The sequence below is a fragment of the Zea mays genome, chromosome 3 (genome assembly GCF_902167145.1).
Source record: "Zea mays cultivar B73 chromosome 3, Zm-B73-REFERENCE-NAM-5.0, whole genome shotgun sequence".
NCBI classification, from domain to species: Eukaryota; Viridiplantae; Streptophyta; class Magnoliopsida; order Poales; family Poaceae; genus Zea; species Zea mays.
The window spans coordinates 121,266,442-121,289,205 of record NC_050098.1 but is presented as its reverse complement, the minus strand read 5'-3'; the positions used below and the strand labels follow the sequence as shown (position 1 = coordinate 121,289,205).

General features: G+C 44.5%; 2 protein-coding genes across 7 annotated transcripts; both read left to right on the top strand.

Annotated features, from left to right (window-relative positions):
- The first annotated feature begins 107 nt into the window (after positions 1-107).
- On the top strand, positions 108-3,619 carry LOC100217281 (Protein tesmin/TSO1-like CXC 4). Of its 2 annotated transcripts, NM_001143632.1 has the most exons (6): positions 141-441; positions 607-672; positions 1,916-2,066; positions 2,153-2,245; positions 2,330-2,393; positions 2,905-3,580. In NM_001143632.1, exons 1-6 carry the CDS (start codon positions 239-241, stop codon positions 3,510-3,512), a joined length of 1,185 nt encoding a protein of 394 aa, NP_001137104.1. In that variant the 5' UTR covers positions 141-238; the 3' UTR covers positions 3,513-3,580. The 2 variants fall into 2 exon arrangements, with proteins under 2 accessions (XP_023157603.1, NP_001137104.1); XM_023301835.2 differs by lacking the exon at positions 607-672 and having other exon boundaries at positions 108-441; positions 2,905-3,619.
- Positions 3,620-10,605: 6,986 nt separating this feature from the next.
- On the top strand, positions 10,606-18,730 carry LOC100272971 (uncharacterized). 5 transcript variants are annotated; one of them, XM_023301841.2, is made up of 7 exons: positions 10,606-10,870; positions 11,138-11,338; positions 12,723-12,939; positions 13,556-13,903; positions 13,984-15,305; positions 15,398-17,167; positions 17,279-18,730. In XM_023301841.2, the coding sequence occupies exons 3-7, from the start codon at positions 12,840-12,842 to the stop codon at positions 18,428-18,430; spliced, it is 4,692 nt and encodes a 1,563-aa protein (XP_023157609.1). In that variant the 5' UTR covers positions 10,606-10,870; positions 11,138-11,338; positions 12,723-12,839; the 3' UTR covers positions 18,431-18,730. The 5 variants fall into 5 exon arrangements, with proteins under 5 accessions (XP_023157609.1, XP_023157612.1, NP_001339494.1 ...); NM_001352565.1 differs by lacking the exon at positions 11,138-11,338 and having other exon boundaries at positions 10,643-10,870; positions 17,279-18,716; XM_023301842.2 differs by lacking the exon at positions 10,606-10,870 and having other exon boundaries at positions 11,224-11,641.
- The last annotated feature ends 4,034 nt before the right edge of the window (positions 18,731-22,764 follow it).

Here is a 22,764-nt window from a genome sequence, read left to right as displayed (position 1 = left end):
AACCAGAGGATCCAACAGCGATCGGGGCCGTCCCAGCAGCGAGCGCGAATCTCAAAGCCCCTAACCCCCATTTCATCTCACTAGTTGGCTTTCCTTTCCTCCTCGTGCGGCCGTAGCACCGTGCCCCTCTCGAGTTCCGACTCCCGCAGTCCGCACCTCTCGCGCTCGCCTTCGCTTTGTCGCCACGGCGAGCCCCACGCCGCCGATCGGGGCGCCGCAAGCGGCGGCGCCCGTTCCGATGGACGCGGATGTGGGGGCGGGGGCGACGAATCAACCGTGGCCGGAGCCCGACGACGCGCACCTCTCCCCGCCTCCGCCTCCGCCTCCGCCTCCCGCCTCCGCCCCGACTCCAGCCGCCGAGGCTGCCGCGCCCACCGCCTCCGCGGCCGTATCGCCGCCAGCGCCGGCGGAGGCGAACGGCAACTCCGACAGGAAGAGGAGGTCCGTGCGCCTCCTCCCTCTTCTCTCTCCCTTTCCCGCACTGTTTCGGCCGCGCGCCCGGTCTCCTCTTTCGTTTCGCTGCGTGCGATCCGCTCCCGCTTACACTCTCTCCCTCCGTCCCTCTGTTTTTTTTCCCTCTTTGCTGGGTGGGTGGATGTGGATCAGGAGGAAGGCGGACGACGGGGACGGGTGCAAGGCCTGCAGCTGCAAGAAGTCCAGGTGCCTCAAGCTGTAAGTTTACCCCTTTCGCCCCTGGCCTGCACTGCACTGCCTTCTCCATTGCTCCGTTCGAGCCCCCCCGCGCAGTGTACGTGCCACCGTGGGATGAGGTGTGGCTAGAGAAGAAAACGAGCTCTTCACTCCCACATGTCGTCGTCAGTGTGCGCCTAGGATGTCTGTACCGTTTTTGGTTCGGTGCTGATTCGGTTTGCTGTCGCTGACGAATCCAGTGCTGTTTCTAGGCAGATGTTTTAGGTTTAATCTGATTAGTCTTGCATGTTTCAAATGTACGGTACTTTTTTCTTTTTTTCTTTGTTTCGTCAATCTCACACCGCCTAGTAGCAAAATGCCGCGGTTTTATTGAGCTCCCAGTAACCCCCGCTCGTAACTGGATGTACATTAATGAGAAGAGGCCGGTTCCATTGTTGGTTCCAAGTTGACCAGTGCTTCTAGGTTTACTATATCCTACTGCAAGGCTGCACTTGCACGGCGGAAGAACAGGCTGCTGCATTTCCCGGTGTGTCCGTGATCTGCCTATTTGGATGTAATGCTGTGTACCGCTCGTCCTGTGGAGGGAGCTAAGTTTGCTGATGAGGGTTCCACATAAATGCAATTATGGCAATAAAGGTGAACACTGAACCGATGTTTTCAAGTTATAAAGTCAGGTTGAGTTGCCTGGGCACTTGATCACTAGCCAAATAGTCAGCTACACTGCTACAGCCTACAGGAATGATTAGTCTGGTGTCCTGTTGGCTCATGCTGCCTACTGCCGAGCTGGTTAGTTGTACCTGATTGTAAACCCAGTTAACTCATGTGCTGAGGGCATTAACATCTTGCAGAGCATGGGATAGAAACTGCAATGTGTGTGTACATGTATAAGCTGATTTCTAATGGGCTCAAATACTACTGGGACAAAATTGCCAAGTTCAAGCTACTGGCTGCAAGTCTGCCGCCCAGACTTGGCAAACTAATTGTGACTACGATTAGCCTACCGGCTGATATATGATATCTAGTCACTGTACCTGATCAAATCCAATTACTGATATGTTGATGAATCATGGACTAACTGTGATTAATTGGTTGAGTTGTAAACACTGTGCTAAACCAACTGCGCTGGTTTATGCACACACATGTGGTCCTACGCAGGCATGCAATCTCCGCACCTGAGCATGTGTGCTTGTGCCTTTGTGTTTTTTTCTTGCTAATTTAAGTTCTCTTCTGTGTATAATTCATTATCTGTGTTGTTCTGTAACAGTTATTGCGTGTGCTATGCTTCCGGGTCACATTGTACTGAATTATGTGGATGCGAACCTTGTCATAACAAGCCACCTCAAGGTGCTCCATGGACTGCACCAGTTTTACCTCTGAAACCTGTCCAAACATTGGAGGCTGGTCAAGAAATAGTGGTATGAATTTCTTCTTACGTCACCTTATCTATATCTATTTGAACTTTTTCAATTTTTTGGGTGATCCTGCTATTTATTGTCATCAGGAACAACTCATAAGGTCCCCTATGGATCTTATTAGAAGAAAATGCACCTGCAAGAAGTCAGGCTGCCTTAAGAAGTACTGTGACTGCTACCAGGTTCCATATTCAGCCTTGTCTTGTTAATTTTCGTTTTCATTATGTCAGTTTGTGGTTAAGTAAACATGTCTTTTTTATTTGAAGGGAGGGGCAGGATGCTCTATCAACTGTAAGTGCGATGATTGTAGAAACCCATTTGGGAGAAAAGGTAATGCAATTGAGGAGTTGGAAAATGGGTTCTACTGAATAATTTCAAAGTGGGAGTTCTGTATCAGATTTCTGGTTTGGCTCTGTTTGGTACCTAAGTATTGCACAAGTTTCTTCCTTAACTGACAACTAGATAGGTTATTTGCATGACCTTTGATTTTCATTGCTTGACACTGTTCTGAACAATTTTATGTCCTAGCATTCTTAGGAATAACTACATAGTGTTGTCGGAAACAAAAAAGGGGATGTGATAAAATTGTTGGTAGCCTCCTGATGAATAGTTTGTTTTGTATGGTATTTTCTGGATTCCTTGAAGTTACCCTGATACGTTATGTTGTCTCCCTGAATATTTTCATTCCGATAAAAAGTAACATGTATGTTTTTTCCCATTATATTTGTTTAACGGATGATGGCTTGCTTGGTATTTGCTCGCTAATGGGATAAGCTACGATTTGAAGCTGCAACTTCAACCCGTTCCTGAAACTAAGATATTCCTCGTTCTTATTCTGCAGTCGGCGTTATTTTGGATGGTAAAAGCAGCGGTCTTCCCGCGCCCGTACATGTGCATGAAAGAAACGGGACTGAAGCTGACTCGAGCGGCGACGACGAGGAAGACGACGACTTGTACATGAACCGACAGCTCTCCCCGTCTCCGGTGTCAAGGGAGTCGTCGTTCCAGCAGGAGACTCTGGTCGGCGTGGAAGTCCAGACGATGAACGGGCACCTGTACCCGAAGCCGCTGACCCAGGTGCGTCCCGAGCCGTCCTCCTGGCAGCTCTCCGCCGCCAGGAGGCCGGCCGAGGAACCGCGCGGAGAGGTGTGGCGCTTCTCGGGGAGGCCCGGCGAGGACGGGGCCTCCGACGCCGTGGAAGCAGCGCGTGCCGTCGCGGTCGCTCCCCCGAGGGAGAGCAGGAGACCGGGGACCCGCGGTGGGGACAGGCTCAGGTTCAGCATCCCGCGGTGCGTCGAGGCGATGAGCGCCATGGCGGAGCTGTCGCCCGTGGAGAAGTCGCTTGCGCCCGACGTGTTCTTGGACGAGAGCAACCGCGAGATCTTCCTCTCGCTGAGCGTAGATGTTAGGCCCATCTGGCTGAGGCGTAAGATGAAGAGCCTTGTCTAGCTCTAGTTTTTTTTAAATTTTTAATTGTACCCAGTGCTAATTTATGGTGCATGTTATATTTTCGAGTCCTGCATATCGTTAGCAGTAATAAGTTGGTTACGATTTCAGCTAGAAGAAGAGGAGAAATTGTCTCTGCCCCTTGAGTAAACGTGCGACAAGACGATGTGTCCAGTGTCCCCCTGAACAGTGGCAGCAACGTGGTGTGGCAACAACGAAAACAGACAGCTCAGGCGACGGGGACAGCACTGCACGGGACGGGATGCCAATCCGGCATTTGCATGTCCTTGTCGTCCCCAACCCCAAGAGACAAACCTGGGAGCATGTGTTGTGAGCCATGGGCGCCAGACGCCCCACCGAGCAGCACCAACCAGATGGGGTGCCGGCCTGCCTCACCAACCAGGCGGCGGAATGATTGGGCCGCCGCCGAGCAGAGCACGCGGTGGCCACCGGAAACCAGCATCATGTGTGTAGGTACGTTGATGGTAATGGTATAGCCATCTTGGGAAACCAGCAGCAGATTGACACTATTCTCTGCATTCAACACTTCCATGTGGCTGACTGGATCCCAATTGAGAAGAAAATGTTCAGGAGATTAGATGGCTAGCAAGGGATTTTTTTTTTAAGTCTTGGATGCCGATTAGTCATCGTAAAGTCTAGCCTGAGTAACATTCCTGTATATGCTATGTCTACGTACCTGCTGCCACTTGATCCCCACCCACCAAGAAATTCTGGATCGACAGCAACTCTCGCGTCACGATCACGACGACGACAGGACTCCATGGGCCCAGGATGAGGGCCTGGGACGAAGCCCAGCAGGGGCGTGGGCCCGCTACAGGGACTGGACTGGTGTGTCACATGTGGCCCACCTGGGGGCATCGAAAGCACCGGAGAAGTGGCGCTCTCAGCGGGCGGGGCTTGCGCAGGAGAGCCAGCCACCCATCATTTCCACCCCGTCGGCCGTCCCTATCATCCAAACCTTTTTCCACTGCATATTCGGTCGGGCTTCCTTTGGTTCGGTTCCTCGTGCTGTGTATCGTCACCAGTCTATTATCTCTTTCATCTATTTATCTTCATGTAAAAAAATGCATCTCTACTCCTCTAAAACATTATTACATCATATATGAACCGTCACACCACATATGACCCGCGAGAAACCATTCAAACCCAGGCCCCTAGATCAGTCTGATTATTAGACCAGGAAGAAAATCGTGGTAGTAGCGAGAGCAAAAGAGACGGTGAAGATAAAAAAACCATTGGAGTTTACTTCGGAGACAGAAAGGCGAAGCACGCGTTGTAATTAATTAGCTAATTAGATGGTGTAAACGTGTGGGGAGAACTAGATCTTTAGTACAAAATAAAAAAAAATCAAAAGAGATTGGATGGACATGACATGTAAATTTTTCATTTTGCCATTCTACGTGACTGGTGACGGTATGAAAAGGTAATAAACTGTATTCGAGTGGTATTAAATGGATTTATAATATTTACGATGATAAATAAGATGCTGTACAGAATTACCATGAGTGATAACTATACCTGATTAAATGGCTAAATTGCCTGGGTTGGTTCCTTACAGTGACGACATCATCGTTTGACGAGACGAGCAAAGCAAGAGTAATCCAGCGAGACATGGGTGCTGCAGCCGTGGATTCGTTAGACGTACGGGCAGGGCGGTAAACTAGTCACGTCATCGCCGTCTCGTCTAATCACTGCCAATAATCAGAGAGAGAGGGAGGAGGAGGAAGCGACCAAACGCATCGAACCAAAAAAATAGTTAAATACGGCTCCCATTCCAATGATCCATGCACTCAGGAATCGTGGCTAGTTTCTGTCCTTGCAGGATTTGTGGAGGATATTTTTCAATGTCATTTATCCACCATCAAATCAAACCACTAGTGTTTGCAGTAGTCTCGCATGTCAGGATGCTTGGTTTTACGTGTCACGTTAAATGTTTCAGTGCCTATTTTAAATATTAAATATAATATAATATAAAACCAATTACATAGTTAACACTAAACAACAAGACAAATTTATTAAACCTAATTAGTCTAGGATTATCAAATGTTTACTATATCAGCAAATCATAGATAAATTATGTTTAATGTGTCCGTCTTATCATTTAATTCTCATCTATGTAATTCATTTTTATAGTTAAACTATATTCAATATTTCTAACTGATATTCAAATGTACAGGGACTAAAATTTAATGCGAGAAAACAGACGGGACCAATTTGTTATTGTTTGGCCCACGCTACCGTCATATCCAGTAGTCGTCTCCGTGCTTATCTTAGCCCTCAAATAGTTCGAACTTATCGTCAGCAAGTAAAAATATAAGTTACATAACATTTTTTTTAAAAAATAATAATAATTATATAACTCTATCTAGTGCCTCAACGATGAACTTGCCACTAACTATGTTTCGAGCATTTGGATCTCCTCAGTAGTGCTTCTTGCAAAGCGAGGTAGTTTCCTCTTCAATCCTGTCGCTTGAGTCGAAACTTGAACAAAACATGACACTTTTGAGAGTTGGAATACAATGCAAGGAGAAAGGTGAGTGAAATGAGCTCAAAGGTGTGAGAAATAAGCTCCAACTAGGCTCTTTTATTTTTAGATGGATAGAGAACAACGTTTTTGAATTTTTTGGTGCTCCAATAATAAAATTTAAAATTACCCTGTTGGTGGAATTAGCTTAGTAGACTTATTTTTCTATAATTATCCTGTTGTACAGTATATTCTAGGGATGTAGCAGTTAATCAAGGATATGGAACGTATTTTAGGCCACCAACTTTAGTTGCTCTATAAATATCTCCGCTCTATTACTGGACACTTGACAAGATACTTGAGCTCTTAGCCATCCGTTTTGTCGTGCCACCGATCATCCCGTTTTCCAAGTGCTTTGGCCCACTATTCTTAGTCCCAACAGTGGCGTTAGTGTGGGCGATACTATCCGTCGAACGTTATATTGATGGACGATCACACGCTATCTCCCGTTGATAGGGCTATTATATGCTCGGGCCGGCACGTCGACCGAGGCGAGTGATATCGCCGAGCCGGCGATATTGGCCGTCTTTGTAACCAACCTTATATTCAACATAATTTTGTAGGCAGAGTTGTTCTTATCACAACAATACATTATCCCCATTCGATCTCAAAATATAATGCACGAATTGAGTATGGTCTTCAGTATCACACTTTAAATATTATATATAACTTCTCTCATGATGTTAATTTACAACGAAAAAAATTTGATCATTGGGAAATATTTTTAAACACAAATTTGATATTAACGTTTTTTGCTCTATATGAACTTTTTATATAGGCTAATTGTTGGTCAACAATCAGCCTATCATATAAAAAGTTCTTCATTATATCTATATACTAGAATTATTTTTTTCCTGAACTTAGAAAAGCCTGAGATAGATGGACTCAGGCCAAACCTAGAATTGCGTCTTTTTAGGACAGTGGTAGTATATAGTCGTGAAAACGATGTTTCTGGTCATCCAAATCTACCAGTAATAGGTAAATAATTTGCTGAGCTGGTTTAGGTGAGAAAATTGAAAAAAAAAATCAACCCTTACTTCACTTGGACTTTGAGTTTCTCTCACAAGTCATTATATGTTGCAAATGTTCATTCTTACGGAGTTCTATCACAAGACGCAATCAGGAGCCACCAATGTAGTCTTTATTACTAGAGTACAAATATAATATAGTATGATCTATACTCACCCTGTTTTAAATTACAAGTCATTTTGGTTTTTTTCGAAATATATTGATTCTATTATGTATCTAGATGTAGCGTATATCTTACCTAGAAGAGCTAAAAAAACTTATGTTTTGGAACGTAGGGAGAACAAATTGGTTTGGTGGTTTCACGAAAAGAATCTTTGGCGACAAGACCTTTTTTGTTGTTACACTTGAGGTTTTGTATTTCCAAAAGTTTATTTTACTTGAAAAATAGGTGTAATCCAAGCACTTGAATATGCATGGCTCTGCTACCTTGGCCTGCAATTCCTCTACATCGGTGAAGATTAGGAATCGTCCGAGCATGTGCACGACAGTGTGGACATCTGCATCAAAACACCCTGTGGGGAAGAATATACAGATTGAAATGTTTGCAATTGTCCTTGTCTAGTTTGTATAGTACTCGAATTTATTGTTTACGCGGTACTTTGTTTTGGAAAAAAAGGTCAAGTCACTTAAAAGGATTCTAGAAGATAAAAGTTTGGCGCCACATCGAAGGCTGAATATGGAGAGGAAAAGTCAGAGAGCGCTCCATGCCCCCCCTGAGCAACCACAGGCCACAGCTATGCATCAATGATAGTTGGAGCACAATTGGTGTAGGGTCCTCTTCAATGGACGTGTATCCATTAGTATCAGTGTGGGGTCACATTGTGACTCATCTTCTCCTTTGTACTTGCAAGCCCACCATACCCATATCTATCATACCCAATAGGTACAATAAAATATCTGTGAGCATCAAAATTGATCATGCCTATGTTCTAATTGAGTTTTAACATTGCCATCTTTAGAAGAAACCCTAGCTAGATAAGTATAGCTCGAGGCAACAAGGTCAAGCAGACACTCCCTTCTGCAAGCAATCTTTACCTCCGGCCCTTTTTGTCCCGAGTTAAAAAGTGACCACGATGGTAGGCTTTTTCCTAAACGATAAATGAGTAGGACAGCTTATTACTCCTGAAAAAAAAAGTATAGTTCGAGAAGTCGTAGCTAGCAGAAATTTAACTCACCATACCATATCCAATTTGCACTGACATACTACATTTTTTTCACGCCATTGAGGATCTGCAAAGGTCTAAAGTACACCATGATCTGCACGACTCATCCTGAATTCCTGAGCAAAGAATATACCCTTTTCCCCCTTTTCTTCATTAACTTTATTTATAAAGCTAAAAATCATCAATGATAGTAAAAACTTAAAAAATACAACTTGTTCCTGATATTAGCCCTTCTTTTACTTTAAACGTTGATTGTGGCCGCTAGAAGTTGCTGCGGACTATCATATACCTAACTTTTTAGCTTCTTATATGAGAACATACCTTTTTTTGTTTCCTTTTCTTCATTAACTTTATTTATAAAGCTAAAAATCATCAATGATAGTAAAAACTTAAAACAAATTACAACTTGTTTCTGATATTGGCCCCGTCTGTTTCAGCTTAAATGTTGATTCTGGCCGTTAGAAGCTACTGTGGATCATTAAATATCTGGCTTTTCAGCTCGTTTTTATTAAAATCATTTTGGTAAAAATAATCTAAAATTAACGTGAACACACAACTAGCCAAGTAGTCATGATAGAAAGAATTCGTCACTTTCTAGATCTTAAATCCTATGGATCTCTTCACCTTTTTCCGCATGTAATCCCTAGAATAATTAGATTTTTTTTTCAAAGCACCATCCTACGGTGCGTACAGTCCCGACAGTTTAATTTAATCATGGAATCTGGGAACAGTATCTCTATCATACCTAGGGCTCTCATCAGTATCACCACCATGTGTCCATGACATGTGCATATGAGCTAGATCGACTGGAGGCTTCGATGCATATATATACACACACACCTCATGCATGTCGCCTCAACTGTCTTTTATACTATCATGTATTTTCACTAAAATTCCTATTTGCTACCACTAATACCCGATTTTGCGTATGGAGGAGTAACCAAACGCAATCACGCGACAAGACACACAAACCTACTAGCTTGCATACATACACACACACTGTAGCAAAAGTAGACGAAGCTGGCCATTTTTGACGGAAAAGAAGAAGAAAAAGGGATATCTAATATAAAGGCAGAGACAACAACCATCGACACCGTGGTTCCAAGTGAGCAGAAAAGGAGACGAAGACGACAGCAGGACCCTTGTACTGGAAACCTGCAATGGAACTGGTGTGCTTGTTTATACACAAAAACAATTGTGTACACACGCATAAACAATTGTTCAGTGGGGGGAGACACAGGCAGGCTTTTTCTACTGTGCATCTTCCTGCTGGCTCCTAGCCCTCATCCTGCCTCCACTGGTCCACATGCTTGAGCTTCACATGTACAACCAAGTGTTTGCTTTTAAAACAGATGAGTGGAGATGGTGGTTTGGTGCACAATCCTCTCTCTCCCACAGTGGCTAACTACAGGCTGTAGTTACTGCTGCTCCTCGTGTATGGGATCTATGTACTCATAGTCATAGAGTCATAGCTCATGGACAAGACAATGCGAGTGTGCATATATTACATAGGAGTATTGATCACTATTTGTGGCATTGGACACGGGCTGGACCGTCCGGCTTGAAGACGGTCCGCGATTAGGTCAGATCAGACATAACTAATTTCTTTTCCGCACGTGTTTATCCTTATATATTCCGATAATCGAACCAAAATGAATATATCTTCCGTTCTTTACCTTTTGTCGTAGATAGTAACGTAGCTTTACCTCAATCTTCAACTTTGTCCCACTCTACGTCGTCTAAAGACGTATTGGTTGACCTGTCAATTTTATTCTTCTTAGTATCATTTTAATAAAATTAATAAGTGATAGCATGTTGTAGTAAAAAGAAGCATCTGACAAGATTTCCGTTGATAAAGTAGAGCATCGTGCACGTGAATAGGTCAAGGAGACGACCGAGGCACCTGACTGACAAAGCTGTGTGGCAAATCAGGATCTCCTGCTACCAGCTAATAATCCCTACATTAAAACCGTTTGTTTTCTGAGTTCTGACCGTTTCCTCCGATGTTTTCTTTTCTTCTTCTGTAATCTGTAGTAGAATATTTTTTGTTGGAAAAAAAATTCAAGTCCCGACGTTGCCGAGACTCACAGCAGGCACTCACGCAGTGGCAGTGGTATTCCAAACAGTAAACCGCAACGGTAAAAAAAATGAAATGAATTCGCAGTAATCTCTCCGGCCCGGCCCCACGGAGACACTGACCAGACCACGGCCTGCTCTTCTGGCAGGCAAAGTGTACTCACCTGTGGAAAAAAAATGTACTACTAAATTCATGTGCCTTAATCTTTGTCCTTTACTTTTTCATATTATAAGTAAAAAAAAATAAGTAAACAATTAATACCCCCATTACTCCTCCTCCCCCCACAGCACACCAGTACACCACGCACGCTGCTCCTCCTGCGTCGCATGATTGCAGCTGCTTGCTCCATCTCTCTTTCTGTGTCCCTCCCCTCCCCGCCTCTCTGTTCTGTTCGTGATGCGAGATGGCGCGGTGTTAATGCGGTGGCGACAATGATGGCGGGGCTAGCAAGTGCGGGAGAGGAACCGAGGAAGGAGCAGCCGGAGCTGGATCTCGGGTCTTGGGGTTGCAGCTGACTGACTGACCAAGATCCTCCCCGCCCTCCATGGTAAAGTCCGTTTCCTCTTCGATTTGTGTGGAGTCATTCTCATTCAGGCAACGGCGATCCCCGTCCTGCATTCCCCTAGGCTAGGCTGGGAAAGAGCTGGCATTCTTTCCGTTCCTGCCATTGCGTTTATCTCGGGCAGTCGGGCGCAGAAAGAAAGATTGCCTGCCATTGCCCCCGTCCCTTTGCGTGCGCGTGTTCCCGCTATTGTTAGCCGTTCTCGTTCTCGTGCTCCTCGTGCCCATTGACCAACCAGGGGGCCGCCGCCAGTCTCCGCATTGGCCCCCCTTCGTTTCGCTGCAGAAATCCGGCCGTGGATTTGGTTATCGCCGCTGCAGCGCTGCTCTTTCTTCTTCAGGGGTGGGGGCAATGTGGGGGAGATCTTCCTTCCCGTCGCGCTTCTTCTTTCCGGATTCTTTACACGAAGGAAGGAAGGAAGGAGAGACGCGAGGAGCTCGCCCCGCCTTTTTGGTAACTTCTGGACCCCATTCCGTTCCCGCCCCCATCTCTTTTTTCGCCCACACAGATTTGCCCGGTGAACCCACCGCCGTGTTGTAGGAAAACGCCTCGATTCCTCCTTTCCTTGTACTGTTCGTATCCATATCGTCCTCGTTGGCAGCCGCGAATGGCGCCCCTGCCTTGAGAGTAGGATTCAGAACTCGTTCGTGCTGAAGATTTTTTTTGGGGGTCCTCATTCTCGCTCGCGTTGGAGCCAGCATCCAGTACACGGAATGCTGCGAGCGCTGTGATGTTCGTCCAGCTCTCTCACTGCAGGTGCGGATTCCTGCCCGTGCTCTTCTTTTCGGGAGGCGGTCTCAGGCCTGGGGTGGTTGGTTGGGTCATGGGCGTTCATCTTTATTGCGTCGGTTGAGGGCTTCTTTTCACGCCCCCTCCTCCTCCTTTGCCCTTTTCTTTTCTTTACCATTTCTTTCACCATTGTTTGATGATGCTCCTCCATTCGTAGTGGATGGAGGTTCGCTCCCGTTCCGCAGTGCTCTTGTTTCTGGGCAAGGTGGTCACATTTGGAGCTGTTTCTGAGTGGTAGGGCTCTGATTCTTTCCCTGGAAGTATATCGTCCCCCCAGTAACTTTGGGTATTTGCGGTGGCAAAATTTGGGCATTTTTTGTTTCTCTGTTCTTGACGAAATTCTCTGCACGTTTCCGGGATGCTCGGGTGTTATTTCACATCTGGATTTATTAACTGCTTCTCCTCAAACGGCCAGATCATATAACACCAGAAAAATCTTTATTGCATGGACACGTAGCTAATCTTCACCCTTGGCCACTGTTTGATGATGCTATTATTTCCTCTTGGACCGTGCTGAGCACATGATATGTGGTCTGGATAAATAGGAACAGAGCCATTATTTCTACCAATTGAAACTTTCATCTGTAAACTTTTGTCACCCATGCCATAATGGGGCAAACATTTCATTTTGTCAGTTCTACGGCTTAGGCTGTCTGCAATGGAGAGCGCTGAGCAGCCCCCTCCCCTTCGTAGAGGCTGCAACTCTCTCCCTTGACCGCGCAACGCTGCCCCCCTACAAGCCACTCTTTGAGCCGGCCCTCTTCTCTCTCTCCCTCAATCTAGCGTTTCACTGTTCACCCCTACGACACTATGCTGTGGGTCCACGAGTAATTGTTAGTAGATAAAAAATTGATAGTTGGTATAGAAAATGATATTTTATAGTGGTAGTGGGATATAGGGGGAGTATTTAGGGGGAACCGTTGCGGGAGATGAAAGAATAGAGGGAAATATAGGGGGAAAAAGTGATATAGGGGGAAAAATTTAGGGGTAACGGTCTTCTGCTTGTAGTGCTAATTCTGAAAGTTTATGATGTTCTGCGCTTCTGCAGATAGTAGGTTGGTGCGACTTTTGAACAGATTCAACGCCTAGTTGCTTGGGTCTACTGCATTAGCTTTTGAAGCTACAGAAGTTTTTGAGTGCTGTTCTGCTGTATTAGCTGGCCTCAATGGCGATGTCGCAATGCAAGCCAATGCGCAAGTATTCATGGTGGTGGGATAGTCACATATCCCCCAAGAACTCCAAATGGCTTCAGGAGAATCTCACAGGTAAACTTTTTTGGTTCGCTACTCGGTCTAGAAATTCGAGCGATTCTGGCCACAACCAGATATTAGCAGCATGTACATGCCACTATGTGGGCAAGTGTCAACTTTTATGTTTCTGTTTACTTTGGAGTCATCATGTCTCCATAATTGGAGAAAAAAAGAACTGCATTACCTATTGTAGCAGTGTCAATTGTTCGTGAGATTATCTTAGCACCGCCTTGTGTATTTTCAAGGTTTAAACTGCAATAACGTAAGTGTTTAATGCTAAAATACAGATCTAGTTGGATGCCCTTGACTCTGATTGATTGTTCAATTAAACTTCCTGTGGAAAAGTCAGCATGTTTGTTGGGGACAAGTTCATAAATAGATCGTGGCATAAACCTGTACCACTCATAGGTTGCAGCTGCTCTATAATGATTGGACCACTAACTCTGTTGAAACAAATTCAAACCTCGGATGCTATGAGAGCTAACTTTCCTACATAAAGAAAAGCAGTTAGATTTGGTGGCTGTCCAGTGCTGGGTGTTCTTGTGCACTTATCTTGTGGTTTATATCTTATTTTGCTGCATTTACTTAAAACCTGTACTGAATCGGTCTTTGTTAATGCGTGGCCACACAGATATGGATAGCAAAATCAAAGTGATGATCAAGATCATCGATGAGGATGCTGACTCATTTGCCAGAAGAGCAGAAATGTATTACAAAAGGCGCCCAGAGCTGATGTCTTTGCTTGAGGAGTTGTACCGTGCTTATCGAGCTTTAGCTGAAAGATATGATCATGCAGCTGGAGAACTCCGACAGGCCCATAAAAAAATGGCAGAAGCATTTCCTGATGAGTTTCAGTTGGACTTTGATGATGACCTGCCCACAGAAACTTCATCTACTGAAACTGAAACAGACAATCGTGATATGACTCCATTTTTCCGTTCATTCATCAAGGCCGGTGATTCAAAAAAACGTGCTAAAGGTATGTTCATGGAATTTAATTCCTTGAGAATTCCAACATCCTAATAGATGGCAGGTCAAACTAATATATTAGTATTTCAGATGACCAGGACCATGAGAAGCTGCAGAAAGAGATATCAAGTTTGTCACAGGAAAATCAAGAGCTCAAGAAGAAAATTTCATCAGTTCTAGAAAAGAGCAATATGGCTGAATCTGAAGTTCTTTCTCTCAAGGAGGCCCTTGCAGAACAAGAAGCAGAGAAGGAAGCTGCATTTTCACAATGCCAGCAATCCAGTGATCGATTACAGAGTCTCAAGTCTGAAATATTGCATACCCAGGAAGAGTTCAATAGACTAAAAGAGGAAACGCAAAATGGACTGCAGAATTTGAGCACCGCAGAGGAGCAGTGCGTTCTGCTTGAGAGAGCTAACCAGAATTTGCTTCTGGAGCTAGATAAGCTGAAGCTTGCCTCAAAAGAGAAGCATGACGAGCTAAATGAAAAGCACATTGAGTTGGAGAAGCTTAGCATCTCTATACAAGAAGAGCAACTCAAGAGCATGCAAGCAGAAATGGCCTGGCTATCTGTGGAGAAGCAATTGAAACAAGCACAGGAGAAGCTAAGACTTATGTCTCTTGACAAGCATGGGGAAGCAAGTAAGATTGAGAACATTGAAGCAAACAGAGTTCAACTTAAAAAGGAATTGAAAAGTATTCAAGAAGAGAACCGGAAATTGGATGAACAAAACCACTCCTCTACCTCTGTGATAATTCGTCTTCAAGATGAGATAATTTCTTTGAAGAATGCACAATGGCGTCTTGAAGAAGAGGTGACTCGTCACATGGAGGAGAAAAAGGTGCTTCAGCACGAGCTTTCACGCCTCAAAGATAACAAGGGTGACTTGGACAGAAAGCACTTTTCGATCAAGGAGCAAATACAAGAGGTGAATTTCAATGTAGAATCACTCCAATCACTTGCTCAAGAAGTGAGGGACGGAAATGTTGAGCTAAAAGAGACCATAAAAAACCACGAGGGTGTAAAAGCCTTGTACGTTGATAATCTTATGCTGCTGGAGAGGACGCTGGAGAAAAGTGCCCATTTGGAGAGATCGCTTTCAGCTGCAACTACTGAAATTGAAGGATTGCGGGACAAGAAAGCTGCATTGGAAGAATCGTGCAAACACCTTCATTCCAAGGTTAATGGCCATCAGTCTGAGAGAGCCATGTTTGTTGCGCGGATTGAGGGCATTTCTCATACCATGGAGAAGCTATCAGAGAAGAATGTCTTCTTGGAAAAATTGTTATCTGATAACAATACCGAGCTGGAGTTGCTTAGAAGGAAGCTGAATGATTCAGAGGAATCTACTCATACATTCCGCAACCAGAATTCTGTACTTCGATCTGAAAAAAGAACTCTTATGCGCGAGGTATGATGCTTGAAATCTCTTGCTTTCTATTTACTTTCATCCTAGTTTGAAAACTGTGTAAATTGATCCCTGGATACTTTTTATGTTGTCAGGTGGATAGCATCAATAGTGCTCTACTCAGTTTGGAAACCCAATATGCAGAGTTAGAAGGGCGATATTTGGATCTTGAGCAAGACAAAGACAAGGCCCTCAATGAAGTGATCAAACTTCGAGAGCTGTTGAGGCTAGAAAAAGAAAAACACAAAGAAGCCACCAACTCTGGCATGACTCAATTCAGTGCTATACAGAAGCAGATAGGCCTACTGCTAAAAGAAGTTCACCGCAGGGAGGACCAGCTTCAAGAGGAGGAGCACAAGGTTGTTGAAGCTCAGGTTGAGATTTTTATCTTACAGAGGTGCCTAGGTGACATGGCTGAAGCAAAAGCTGGCGTCTTGGCACGATTGCAGAAGCAACAAGTGGTATGCAAGGATCAAGAGGAAAAAGTTGGTTTCTTGTCACAAAACAACCAGCAGCTAACTGAAGGGATAGGTTCTGTAGTGGAAGTACTGAATCTGGAAGAGAAATACGGATCATTGGATCTGATGAAGATTGATGTTGTTGTGCAGCTCCTCTTGCATGAGATCAAGTGCCTGCTGAATACTATTTCTGATGCTCAGGATGTGAAGCAGAACCAGATCCTTGAGAAGTCCCTTGTTGTCACACTTCTCGAGCACTTTGGTCGCGAGGTGGCTGACCTGAGGTCAGAAAGGAGTGTTCTGAAGCAAGAGTGGCAAACAAAGAGTGGGGAGCTGCTGCAGCTGCAGAGTGAAAGGCATGACCTCCTAAAGACCAGCTGTGAGCTACGGAAGGAAATGGAGGCTCGCAACCGCAAAGTGGATGAACTGAAATCTGAGGCAAAGTTCTTGGTTCGGCAACTGTCGGAATTGCAAGAGTCACGACAATCGTTGCAAGCAGAGATTGTCAAGCTGATTGAAGAGAACACTTCACTCTCTAGCAAAGTTTATAGCTCCAGAGAGAAAGAAAAGTCATTTGATGATGATTTCAGCACACTTATTGTTGAGACGGTCAGGACAGATATCCTTGGTGTCATTTTTAGAAGCCTTCATGAAGAGAGGACGTCACAATTGCGGTGTTTGCATGAGGATTTTGGGTCTCTACATGCAGCAGGCAATGAGCTTTATCAGGAAATCAAGCTGATGAACAAGAAGCTCGGAGACCTACAGCTTGAGAACAACTATCTTGAGAAGGAACTCAGTAGAACTCTAAGCATCTGTGACAGCTCTGGTACAGAAATTTCGTCTGGAAGAAGGCGTGCTATGAGGAGAGATACAAAGCTATTAAAATCTGGTAGGAAAAGCCAAGAGAGTGGCCAGAACATGGAACAGCGAAAAGAAGTTGACAATGCTGGCCTCGATAAAGCAAACGAAATGCTGCTTAGAGAGGAGCTCCAGAAGCTGAAAAATGAGCTGCAAGTGCTTAGGAGCAAAGAACAGCCTGTGATCGATGTGAAATCTTGTGACGCGGAGATCACTAAATTGCTGGCCAACATGCAATTGGCCACAGCGAATGCGTCTCTCTTCAAGAAGAAGGTGCTTGAGCTCGTCATGACATGCGAGAGTTTTGAGATCAGTGACATGGTGCAGAAGGAGGTGCTGAAAGAGGAGATCACCAGGAGAAACTCTTATGTGGATGAGCTTAAGGACAAGCTAAATGCCATTGAGATTGAGAACAGAAGGCTGAAGGTTGATCTGAACGGTGACTTCACACTGCTTGGAGCATTGCAAGCTGAAGTTGATGCCCTAGAGAAACAAACCTTGTCTCTGGCCAAGGATTGCCTGCCACCAAGCATGCTCAAGGAGGAGGTATTACTTATTTTCTGTCCCATATTCTGTTGTTCGGATCATTCAGGAATTTCTGATCTTGGTATTTCTCCTTACCCACGAGACTCATTGTGCTTATTGTTTTTTTGCCAGGAGAAGCCATCATCGCCTCAGCTGTCGAAGATTGATGTGAGGCCAAGCGAAGATGAAAACACCACAAAGATGGTGAAGGACATGGAACTGCAGAAACTCCACGGGACCATCAAAGCACTTCAGAAGGTGGTGTCAGATACCGGGGTGGTCCTGGAGCAAGAGAGGCTCGACTTCAACAGCAACCTTCAGGACGCAAGGAAGCAGATCGAGATGCTGAAGCTGAAGGAGATCCTGGACAGCGACGCCAGCGACGTGAACTACGAGCGGATGATGAAGGACATCCAGCTGGACCTCGTCCAGACTCCTAGCCGGCGAGCTGCCGCCTCACACGGGCGCCACAGGAAGAAGAACTCCGTGGCTGCGGCGGCGCAGTCTGACGACAAGATGCTCGCGCTGTGGAGCGTGGACAGGGTGAGCAGCGGCAGCCGGTGGCATGACGTGGACCTGCGGCCACCACAGAGCGAGGCGGCCGAGAACGACAAGGGAAAGAAGCGGTCGTCGTCCGAGCCGGTGGTTACCGTGAAGGACCTCAGCGTGGACAAGCAGGAGGTCCTCTTGCGGCCCATTGTGGGTGCGGTGGTGGTGGCGACGGGCTCCACGACGGAGCCACACCGGGAGTGGAAGAAGAAGGTGATCGACCGGCTATCCTCGGAGGCGCAGCGGCTCCGGGACCTCCGGTCCATCGTCCAGGAGCTCCGTGCCGGCGTGGAGGCGTCGTCGGACGCGGAGCTGGACGGCGTCAAGGCCCAGATGGCCGACGCAGAGGACGCTATCGCGGAGCTGGCCGACGCGAACGCGAAGCTCCTGAAGAAGGCGGAGGAGTTCACGTCGGCGGGCGACGGTTGCGGCGACGTGGACCTGCGGAGCCGGAGCCAGCGCAAGATCCTGGAGCGCGTACGCAAGATGTCGGAGAAGGCCGGTCGGCTGGAGCTGGAGCTGCAGCGGTTCCAGCACGCGCTGCTGCGGCACGAGGAGGAGCGCGCGGCGAGGCGCGCGGCCAAGGCGGCGGCGTCCACCGCCGTGCAGGTGCAGCGGCGGTCGCGGGTGCATCTGGTGGAGTACCTCTACGGGCGGCGGCGCGACAACCGGCGGCCCAAGCAGAAGGCGCGCGGGCCGTCCTGCTGCATGAGAGCCAAGGCCATCGACGACTGACGGTGACGGCCACGCACGCCCTCATCAGTATTCAGTAGTCAACCCGAAGATGATGGTTAGTTAATTAATTAATCAGGAGAAGGTGCAGTAACGTTTGATTTAAAATTTTGCTTAAGTTCATGTCGTCCTAGGTAAGTAATTATTACTGGACTGATCTTAGTACGTCGTTTTTTAAACCTAAAGTAAAGTAAGGTCTAAGATGTAAATGGGTAGTAGCCTAGTAGGCCCGCAGCCATGACTGTAATCTTCGGTCTCATTATTCCTCGTCAGTAAAATTTCAAACGGTAATCTTCGGTCTCATTATTGTTTCCTAGTAGGTCCTAAAATTATTGGCGTGTAGCAAATCTAAGATTTACGCATACAAATACAAAGAAGGGAACTATGACAATGATTTGCGCAAACAAATATAAAGAAGAGAACTGCGACAATGGTACAATACTTTAGTAAGACAAAGGGGGTGTTTCGTTTCTTTAGTCATTTTCCTAAACTTTACATACTAAACTTTAGTCTCTACAAATTCTATTTAAAATACCTACTTTAGTCATTCCGTTTGGTATTTTAGGACTAAAATTAACTAAACTTTAGTCACTAAAATTTAATTTAGGAGGTGAGAACTAAACATCCCAAAATTTACAGATGAATTATCTTTAATATAAAATAAACTTGATGATGAATTATATATGTATTATTAATGGTATTGGTGATGGCTATACCCATTAGTATCATCTGTAAGCGCTAGAGTAGAGCCAATTTCAGTCAATGAACTGTATGCTTAATCTCTTGGCTATGAGATCCGTCAAGATATTTTGCTTGGCGAAGAATAATAGTTTTCCACATATGCAAACACAACCGTGCATGGACATGGCCATGACAGGAGCCATCAGCCATGGTAACAGAAGGCGAAGCACCTTTAGGCTTTAGTCGAGGACAAAACTAAGGAGGTGGTCGAAGGATAGGCTAGGCTACACTAGACCAAACTAATGCGCTTTAAGTCAAGGTCAGAAACCATGGTGTCAAATATATAGCAAGTCGAATCATCAAGCCAGTGGTTGCTAGCATCAATATGATTAAGATTTTCAAAAAGAATATAAATTTGCAGATACAACACTACATTTCCACGGAGTGGATATAAACTAGTATATTATAAATATAAATATAAATAATAATATCTATTAAGAACCTAAACCACAGCTTCATCCGTCGCGCTACCACACCACCACCAGATCACACATACTTTAATGTTTATAAATATCTCAATATACTCTATTAAGAACTAAATGTGAACATCTGGTACTACCACAACTTCCTAGCGCCCACACAACTAGCTACTGCGCCTGCTCAACACCCGACCCCACCCACGCAGGTACCACACCACGCAAAAAAGTGCAGAGCGAGAACTCGAACCCACATCCCCAGCTCCGGAAATTTGGGGCTAACCACCAGACCACACGTACTTTAGTGTTTAGAATAAACAATAATTATATTTGAATAATTATCTTAATACCTATTAATATGTTATATAAAAACCATAGCAAAGTACGAGCAACTAGCTAGTATATAAATACAAGAGCAATTGATCATCTCACAAGAGAGCTAGGGAAGTTCACTGTACATGATAAATACAAGGTCAAAATCAAGTTTATGTTTCAAATGGGAAATGTATAGTCATTGGTAGTACTTTGATTTATTCTTCTAGCAAAACTTTGCATCTCATATGTCCTTTACATTTCTATTTTAAAGATAATTCTCCGTTTAGTTTATAAACTTGCTCGAGATAATAATGTTTTATTTGAGTATCATTATTGGTATTTATTTTAATGATCTAGCCATGAAAAACACAATTCTTAAAGAAAAGTTTGAAGGGATCTCTATCTAATCAAGCCTATTACCAAGACCAACTACAAGCATGTTGGTGTAGCTACCAAGCCATCAATCAAGTCCTAGCACATCATTTAGGTCATCCTTTATTGCTATAGTAGATCATATCTTAAAGAATAATGAGCTTCATTATTCTCATAGTTCTAGTAGTGGTGTAGTGTGTGATGTTTGTCAAAAGGCCAAAATCCATAAACGTCCATACCAAAGGTCAAATAGTATGTCATCTTGCCCTCTTAAACTTTGTTTATCCTGATATCCAAGAAGCCGACCCTTACTCTGCTGATCGAAATAAGTATTATATTAGCTCTATTAATTATTTTAGTAAATGCATTTGGATATAATTGATAAAATTATATTAGACATATTTCAAGTCTTTCACAACTTCTTAGAAAGTCTTTGAAAGATAATTTGGTAAAAATACTTACCAAGCAAACAGATTAGGTTAGTGAGTATGAGAAGTTGAATTCATTCTTTTAGAAAATAGAAATTGCTCACCATGTCTTATGTCCTCATGCTTATCAGCAAAATTGGGAAACAGAAAAGAAATACAATCATATTGTAGATGTAGGTCTTGCTTTACTAGCCAATGCATCCGAGCGAGGGGGTGGGTGTCGGGGGCATATACTGTTGAGTATCTTTGAGGGGTGAGTCGCATAAGGGGCTTTCATTTGTTGGGTGCCTTAGAACATAGGGAGCTCTGGGAGTTAGAGTGGTGTCGTCCTAGGGCATGAGGGACCTCCGGACCTACTTCTGTATGCTACGTCATGTGGTCCAACAAGCTAAGTTTGAGATACTCTTATAGAAGCCATAATTAGTGTTGAAGTCTTCCATTTTCTAAGTTCACGGGGATGCCTAGTCATAAAGTCTCGATTGCGGTGACCTTTCGACCATGTGGCCTAAAATTTAGTAATATGGTAAGGGATCCTTGAGCGCGCTTTGACAACAATCAGAGATATACCTTTCCTCAGGCTCTGACAAACTTAATAGATCTAAACATCGTGGCATTAATAAGCATGCATGAAAAACATCATATATATTTTTTTGCTATAAGATCAATCTAGTTAAAATCATCTATTGTAGTAGACTATTATAAATTGCTGCAATTAATCTATCCATACTATAGCCGATTATTGTTGATGGTCCAGAGAAAATAAAGTATAGTGCGCGGAATAGTTCAACAAAGCCTTGAACTTGTTGGCATGACGAAGGGTTAGGATCTAAGCATGTGATAAAGTGCTTATAACATGCTAAGCAATCACTACATGTTGAATCTCCCTTATTTTCTGTCACACGCGGATTTAAGGCCAAACCCGGGTGCGTCTCATATGTGCGCCAAATCGAAATCCACACATACAATGACTCATTATATAGAGACGAATGTCACAAACTTTATTATATAACAAGAATGACTTACACAATTGCTGGTAATAAAGAAATCGAACTAAGATAACAATCTCCTTGGAGCCAGCAGTTGACTAGGAGACAACGCCTATATCTCATCAAACTCGTCGTAGTAGTCCCCTCCGAGGGTACTTGCTATTCACCTGTGTGTATGTTTGGGGGGTTATAGCAAGAGTGAGCTAACATATGTTCATCGCTCAGCAAGTGTGGAGAATAATGTGCATGAGCTCACTTACCGTGGGGGCTCATATGTAGTGTAAGGCTCACCAACAAATAAGGGTTAAGGCTGAGCATTGCTTTTAATAAGTTGGTCAAAATTTTATTATCAGTTACTAAGTATAAGTGTATACCAACCCAATTACATAAGAGATTATAATCAATAATAAATTCCACAATGCAATGCAAATGGCATATTAAGTTTAATTCCATAAGTTACTCATGTGAGGGTCCACTGATATACCAGTTTTACACTCTATAGAGGTTGCACATCTTTAACCACATGTCGTGATACCCATCTACCATGGGGTCATGAATCCCATACACCTCTACCGAGGAGGCGAGACAGGGTAGCACTACGAGTCCTTTACAAAGTTCCATTAGCTTTAGAAAACCCGCTACGGTTTCTATGAGAAGGGGCGATATAGAAATCCCTCGCCCGAATAGCCATCGCACCATGATTTACCCAAGAATCTCCCTATACCAGCAACTCCTCACATCACGGTTGCCCATTTCGGGTTAGGTAGTCCTCCACTAGCTTTCCTATTAAGTCAGCCAAGGGTGTCCCATACCACCTTGTGGTAGCACTGTTTTTCTGGGTGGGCGCTCCATGTTCTAATTAGCACAATGATCTTATCATGAACAATAATAGATAACTAATGATAATTAATCGAACATGATCATGAATCATAAGTCTCATTATTCCCAAAACCAGGTAGAGCAATATCAAAACTACCCAATAGTTCATTTGTTTGCAAAGTGTAGGGTGAACAAAACTAGGGTAACCTATTAGGTCCCATCAAATTAATGGAAGTCGCCTAGAGGGGGGAGCGTGAATA